The sequence below is a fragment of the Neltuma alba genome, unplaced genomic scaffold, assembly GCF_004799145.2.
Source record: "Neltuma alba isolate B1F8T4 unplaced genomic scaffold, ASM479914v2 tig00002538_pilon, whole genome shotgun sequence".
Lineage (NCBI taxonomy): Eukaryota > Viridiplantae > Streptophyta > Magnoliopsida > Fabales > Fabaceae > Neltuma > Neltuma alba.
The window spans coordinates 37,362-45,238 of record NW_021632904.1 but is presented as its reverse complement, the minus strand read 5'-3'; the positions used below and the strand labels follow the sequence as shown (position 1 = coordinate 45,238).

Sequence of the window (7,877 nt, the reverse complement as noted above, 5' to 3'; positions counted from 1 at the left end):
TGCTATTTTTGTGTGATCTTGTATTGCTTTTGGTTTTGATGATTAATTTAAAGAATTTTAACTTATGTGATATAGTTAAATTTCATAGCTACGTGAACTCCAAGGACAGTCATTTTTTTTTTTAAAAGGGCTGATCTTGACAATATATCATGGATAATTGTTATAAAAAAAAAAAGATGCTGCATTAAATTTAGGAAAAATGGCAAATAAAGACCCTAATATGTGAAATTCTAATTTGAGACTCTTAATTTAAAAAATAGTAAATAAAGACCCGGTCCCATATTATAAATATGAAATCTTGGTGAAATGTCCCTCGACTAAATGACAAGTTGATTATGAAAAATGACAAGTTTATTTTAACAAATGACAACTTTAGTAGACCAAATCACAACTTGGTTGAGGGTATGTCAAATGAAAAGTTGACTACAGGAAATAACAAGTTCACCTTAACGAATGATAATTTCAGTAGACCAAATCACAACTTGACTGAGGAACATTTTACACATTTCACTAAAATTTCATATTTACAATATAGGACCAAGTCTTCATTTGTCATTTTCTAAATTGAGAGTCCTAAATCACAATTTTATATATTAAGGAGTCTTTATTTACCATTTTTCCTTAAATTTAGTGCCTTTTTTTTTTCTTTCTTTTTTCACGTTTGGCTCCATGTTTTTCCACCATCCAATGCAAGCCATCAATTCACGAATTCATTGTTAATTGTTATCCCACTTTTCCATCTTCTCGAGCATGGAATTACAGTGATCATTAAAAAAACGCTTCATAAAATAAAATACAAAAAAGATTTAGATCTTTCCAGGACTTTAATGCTTTTGTTGCTGACAGTCAGCATCCTATAGTATACAGATTGGAAGCAAAGAAGGAAGGATAATATCACCTTGCCTTTCCACTATCTACAAAAGAACATCCTCTCACCCTAATACTGTAAAAGGTGGGAGAATCAGATCTTTAATTCTTTATCTCCTGTGAACTAGTGCTAATCAAATCAATGAAAAATCAAAAACAAACATTATAGACAGTCAATATCCTACAACACTAGCCCTCCTAGATGCTGAGGAAGACGACTTCTGGCTTAACTGCCGATCAAGCTCATCCAAAGAAAGCATAGAGGAACACCCTCGCAAGGGAAGCAAGTTGGGCCCACCAGACCATCTTGGAGGTGAACCAGATGGCTGCGCTCCTGATGGCAGTGGTGGTGATGGAGAGAAACTCATTCTAGGCTGGGGACAGACGATGCCATTAAGACTTGGCGATCTTGACATCTGTTTTCCAGAAATTGCAGCAGGCTCTTGCAGAGGAAACCGGAGAGAGTACTTCATATCCTGTACCATTTTAAGATGCTCAACAACAATTCTCATAGTGGGTCTTTCTGAAGGCTCCTTCTGAAGGCATTTTAGTGCAATATCAGCTATTGTCCTTGCTGCTTTGGAAGGAAAGCGACCTTTCAGTTGAGGATCCATGATCAAGGACAGTCGACAATCGTCGGCCAGGAAGGGCCAACTCCACTTGACTAAATTCCTCTCTTCCTTGGGGTGACGGCTATCCAGATTCTTTCTTCCGGTCAGTAATTCTAGAAGAAAAATGCCAAAGCTCCAAACGTTGCTCTTCGGAGTTAGCAATCGTCTTTCCAGTGTCTCCACTGATAGGTTTCCCACAGCCTGCACAAAAATAAGATTATGAAAACGCTGAATGGAAGCAGAACTTACGCATTTATCTTTCATGACAGAAATGAGAAATTTTGAAGCACATAAAAGTACCAGCTTAATGTACCAAACAGTTTAAGGTTTCTAGACGAATTTAAAGTTTTTAAAACAGGAAATTAGTTACTGCATAGTTAGTGGGAAAGACTTCAGCTTGGAACTCACGGTGTTGGACAATACCAACTGAAGGACGAAAGTGTATGAAAGATAGTTATTGGCATCCAATAAGTCTGGGAAACCAATGTTATCAATTACTAGTAAAATAATATAAAGAAGGAAAGAATTGGCGCAGAAACCAGAAGTGATGGTTCCATAAGCTGAACGTTTTCAGAACTTCATTAATTAACTGCTATTTTTTGTATGTTCTTAACAAACAAAGCTTATCATCCTCGGTGATAAATTTTTCATCATTTTCAGCAATTAACTGAATTGCCAAACACTATGAAGTTGGAACTCACCGACGAACTGCTTGGAATCTCTTCTTCAGGAATATGCCCAACACAACCATATCCTGAAAGCTTTGCACTAAAATCTTTGTCAATCTGTATGTTGGCTGTAGAAAACTCGTTATACATTGCCTGAAGACATTAAGAGTCATATCAGCAACAATATAAACAAATATGCCTCTTAGTCAATGCACCAAAAGAGCGCCCGTAAAACTGAAATATAGTTCCGTTCAGCATAAATGATTGCATAAGAGAAAAGACTCACACCAAACGAAGTTTAAAAAAAAATTTCACCTGGAAGGGCCCTTCTTCATGCAAGAAAGTAAGACCTTGGGCAGCACACAAAGCAATTCTCATTCTTGTATTCCAATCAAGTGGTGGCCCATCAGATCTCCCATACAACAAGCGGTCCAAGCTTCCATGAAAGAGCCTTTCATAAACCAACATTCTCCGTTCTGAACCCTCGCGAGCATGAAAACCTAGCAATTTGCAGAGGTTTGGATGTTGCAAAGATGCAATAGTGTTAACCTCATTTATGAATTCCTTCAAGGCCTGAAAAAGAGAGACAACACTACAGAACTTCAGAATTTCATAAGGTGCTTTGAATTTCAGCACAAGGTTTCCAATGATTTGTAATTACAATTGAAACCGTAATATAGCATTTAGTTAACATTTGGAGGACAACAAGAGGAAAAAAGATCGGATACAACTCAAAATCAAGTCAGATGCAGAGTGCTAGTCTAATGGCCAACACTTCAATGCCGGCTGAAAATTTCTCTGGTGCAAGTATTCAAGTCCCACATATTAAATTTACAGAGAACTGGATTCTAGCCTTTCTAGGATAAGACATAAGGCATTAGTTCTCTTAATTGCACTAAGACGCACATGCTATTAAGATAATCGCAGCTACTTAGGCATGAAGATAAAAATAATTCAGTTTGGAGAGTCAAGTACCTGAGTGGAAGGGTGAAGACGGGTGACAGTGGCATCAAAAGTTTTTGAACTAGAAGCATCATCACCAAAGGAAGCTTTATACATTGTAGAAGAAAGACTCTCTGACATGAATCGATCTGAAGAGAAATTGTGGCAAGCAGCAGCAATATCCTCAAAGGGAAAGTTCCGTAGGGAACCAGTTGGTGGCAGTGGCAAAGGTCCAGAAGCATATAGAGGACCACTAGCTGTCCCTAACTTAAAGCTACTGGTAGCCTTCAATGCAACACCACCCTGAGGAGATGGAAGAGGTAAGGGTTGTGAAGTGGATACACGCTGTTCCTTCATCAATCCAGCTGGGTGTTTTGACTCTTCTTGTTCTTCATACTCAACTGACACCAAAGCATCTTGATCAGCTGCATCAAGAGTTGAAGGAGCAGATAATGCTCGTATTCTATTTTTTGTGATTTTATTAACAGGTTGAATGGGTTTCACTCGTGTCTTGAAACTAGGAGGTGCAGACTGCAATGATCTAGTATGAGTTCGAGATTGAGGCAATACGGTTGCTACTCCATGCTCTTTATGATTGACATGTTTTATAGGGATCATCTGTTCGAACTTTTTCTTTTTACATTTCAAGACAGAGAAGCACCTCATCCTGTACGCAGAACTCAGCAATTGTGTAGAAAGGTCTACTTCTGCCAAGACGGAATAAGAAGAGCATAAATCAGATAATGGCGCAAACTTAGTTCACTCAGTAACATTTTGACAACCCTCAAGAAAAAATTTCAATGTATGTTTTCGAAACACATGATTTTGCAAACTTTCATAAACTTATTCTGCGAAGAAAAACATAAGCGAACGGTTTTTTTAATCCTATGCTGACCCAGGCGTGTGAGTCTCATATCAGCTGGAGCTAAGACACAAAGCTCCGATTTACAGTGAATGGCTTTTTATTCTATTCCCCCCACTAAATGGCTTTTAGGTTTGGTTTATTTCTAAATCATAGGTGGGCACCAAACTTAATTGGATAGTAATTACGAATGGATACAAATAAAATATCTCATCCTTCTATTTCATTTCTATCACTCTTATCATTCCATTCATTTCTCAGTACCTGCTCCCAATTAACCCCAACGCTACGGGAGCAATTATGCTCCAGTTATCCGCAAATCGCAATTAATAAAAATTTGATCAATTAATCACTCACAAATCTCCTTTCTGCAGTTGCATCCATCGCATTCCCAGGAAACGGAATAATAAGATTAGTTTAATTTGCCATAACATTGGCCCATTTATGCAACAAACGGAACAGAATTCAGGAGGGGGGGAAAATACCGGAAACGAAACTCCCTAGCAAATTCACGATAGAAAACCTGCAAATGACTGTAATCAAAATAGAAAGGAAGAAAAGAATCAAACCTTTGATGTGGAAGGTCGCGGAAGTCGGGATTAAGCGAAAGCCGGAGAGGAAAATGGTGAAAATGAAAATTGTGGTTATGATTCGGAGAAGAAAGGCCCTTATGAAGTCAAAAAAAGCAGACGGGAAAGTCTGAGAAGTAAAGGTTTAGAGAGAAGACGAAGAAAGAGAAGGTGGAAGCAAGTTGAACATTTGAATACAAATGAGGGTCAAAGAGAAATGAGCACTGGTCATTGGTCAAACCTACCAAAGACAAATTTAATTTAATTAATTCATATCAAATATATAAATCTTATTAATTTATTATTACCAAGTTTCTCGCCAATTTCCTTTTGACCGTTTTGTCCCCCGCAGTATTTTTCCACTTCATATTATTTTCATGGAATGCTTAGGGGTATAAAACTCTAAAAGTAAAAATGTCTCAACTCAAAAATATTTAGATGAAATCAAATAATAATTTTAAAAATGATTAATATATAAAAATAATTTTATCTGAATTTGTATGAGAATATTTTTTAAACATTTTTTTCAACATGTTTTTTTGTTGAGTCCAAACACTCTTATTACGAACTTCATATGAAGGTTAATATTTTTTTGGCGGGAAAAAATGTTAGTATAAAGGTTGATATTTGTTCATATAAGTCCTGGAAAATTGAATTTTTTTGGCAACAAAAATAAATAAATAAAAATGACAGTTGAAAAACATAAATCATCTCATGCCAGGTAAGAATAAATAAAAAAATTAATAAAAAAAAAATTTAAACCTCCCCTTCTTGAGAAAAACGTGTTGATTCTGGTTTAGGACGGACCAGACCAGACCAGGATGACCTGTTCGGTAAATTCACCTAGGCATTGGAATTTCCATGAAGTACAACTCCATTGATGAAGTGACAGGCTGGTCAAAGTTTAAAAACTTATTATTATTATTGCTTAAAAAAATTGCAGTCAAGTCAAAAAAAATATAATTATTAAAAAATCTTAATAATAATATGTAATTAACAAGTTACAAATATTTTTAATTTATTATTAAAATTTATTGGTAATTATTTTGTTCTTTTGAAGCTTTAGTGTAACTTTCCCTCTAAAAAAAGTAAGTTTAGTCAAACTGACTGCTCGCTAACATCTATGGTCTGTATTAGCAACTGGCTGAGAAATCTACGGCCAAGATTGCTTCCCACCTTTCACCTTTATTTTTCTAACAACAAAAAACTTTTTTAATTTATATTTTTTGTGGTTTTTTTAAATTCATATTTGATTCTCAGAAGATTTGCTGAAAAATCCCCATTGCAAAATTTATGATTAATATCATTGTTTATTTTTATAATTTAATCATATTTTAATTTCAATCTATGTAGTTTAAAATTTTGGTTTTATTATGTTCCTGTTGTTTTATTATTAAATACTTTGGCCTTGGCCAATTCCATATGCATAATTTTTTTTCTTATTTGATATGAATATTAATTAATTTTAAAGCATTGTTTTTATTAATATATTTCAAGTAATAATGTAAAAATAATGTGTAGGTAATAAATTACATTTTTTAATTAAAATACTCTTTCTATCCTTAATGCATGGCCGAATTTGAGAATTGATATTGGTCATATATTAAAAACTTATTTTATATGCTTATCAATTTTTTTTTTCAAATTAACCCATATTTCCTCAACAATAATTTTCTTTAAAAAAATCACATTTTGAAGGAAAAAAAACAGTTTGAATGGTTATTATTATATTCTTTATTGATATTTATTTATTTGTTCCACTCAAGAGAAAATATTTATTTACTCGCAGCACCTCGCGAAGACCAACTTGGTCCCAGTCTAGGCCTATGTTGGGCCACGCCATGGGCCATTTTTCCCCAGCTAAATCGGTTTCGTGGGCCATACACCACTCTGTGAATATATTATCTTCCGTTCTAATTATAAGACCTCATTTATAGACTATAAATAAAATCTTATAATTAGGATTGCATATAATATTAAACTTACCCTAGCACCAACGGAGAGTCTTGCAGAAAGGACTAATTCTTTATAATGTAGTGTATTAAGATTTGAATCCTTATTAGGAAAAATGTTCATATTTAATATCTGACAGTGTCTCGAATAAAATTGTCTTTAATAAAAAAAAATACCTATACATAGAAAAAAAATGGCCTAGCCTATCTTTATTATCTAGCTATGAAGTATATATTTTCTATCCTTGGTATTCTAATAAAAATTAGTCTCTGTTATTAGCAAATGACATTTTATGTATAAAAAAAGTTATATTAAAAATATTACTCCTCCATCACTTTTCATAGGATCCAAATAATCGAATTGTGTGGTTTAAGAAAATTGTAAAAATTAGTTACAAGTAATGAATGTATAGGAAATATACTTGTTTTCTTTCCAATATGCTCTTATTTATTAATGGCTAAATGAGAGAGAAAAAGAAAGATGAGAATGTATGGGTAAAAAAAAAAGATAATAAGAAAGAGCATATTAATTTAAACTGTATAAAAATATATTTAATATTCAAATAAACTAAAAGAGAATCTGATAAAAAATGAATGAACTAATTCAAAAATCTGAATCTTATAATAAGAGATTGAGGTAGAAGTATATTCTGTGGATATCCAGAAACCTCCAACTCATATAATTGATGTCTTTCATTGTAACTTTCATAAATCCAACCTTCCGAAAAAAACGTGGCCATACACTTTCATCCCACATTCATGAATCCAAGACCAAGACATCAAAAGACCTTTTATTAACCATACGTTTGGTATGAGAAAACCGGAAAGAAAGGAAAATGAGAAAAAAATTTAATGAGTTCATTTTAAAAAAATTAGAAAATTCGGGTTATAGAACTTTAATAAAAAGAATATGTAAGATAAAAGAGCAAGAAAATTTAATTAAAAAACTCGTAATCCCACTTCATTAATTTTTTAAATAAAACTTATTAAAAATTTTCTTCTTTTCCCTTTTTCTCAAATTTTCTCATACCAAACAGACCGAGTTTCTCTGTAAGGGTGCATAAGTTTAAGACTTTTCGTATTTGTCTACATGAATTTGTGATAATATTTTATTATATAAATATATAATTATACATCTAATTTATTTTTTGTAAATTTTTATTTTCTTAAAATATATATATTAAATAAGAGTAAAGTTGATAAGTTATTAAATTTTAAGACAATTAACAAAAAATTAAAAAAAAATTATCATGATAAAGCATATTAAACATAGCTTATGAAAATATGTTCTACATTGATCCATCATATCCCTTCAAATATTGTTTAATGATAAAAAAACTTACAAACAGAAATCTTGCATATGATACTATACACATGGAGATCAAAAGAATAAGAGTTCTTCTCCA

At 32.9% G+C, this 7,877-nt stretch overlaps 1 protein-coding gene across 1 annotated transcript; it reads right to left on the bottom strand.

Annotated features, from left to right (window-relative positions):
- Nucleotides 1–762: 762 nt before the first annotated feature.
- LOC114731590 (probable serine/threonine-protein kinase PBL1) lies at nucleotides 763–4,655 on the bottom strand. Its single transcript, XM_028918803.1, has 5 exons — nucleotides 4,520–4,655; nucleotides 3,122–3,795; nucleotides 2,462–2,719; nucleotides 2,180–2,299; nucleotides 763–1,679 (listed from the first exon to the last, which is right to left on the bottom strand). The coding sequence occupies exons 2-5, from the start codon at nucleotides 3,752–3,754 to the stop codon at nucleotides 1,041–1,043; spliced, it is 1,650 nt and encodes a 549-aa protein (XP_028774636.1). The 5' UTR covers nucleotides 3,755–3,795; nucleotides 4,520–4,655; the 3' UTR covers nucleotides 763–1,040.
- Nucleotides 4,656–7,877: the final 3,222 nt, after the last annotated feature.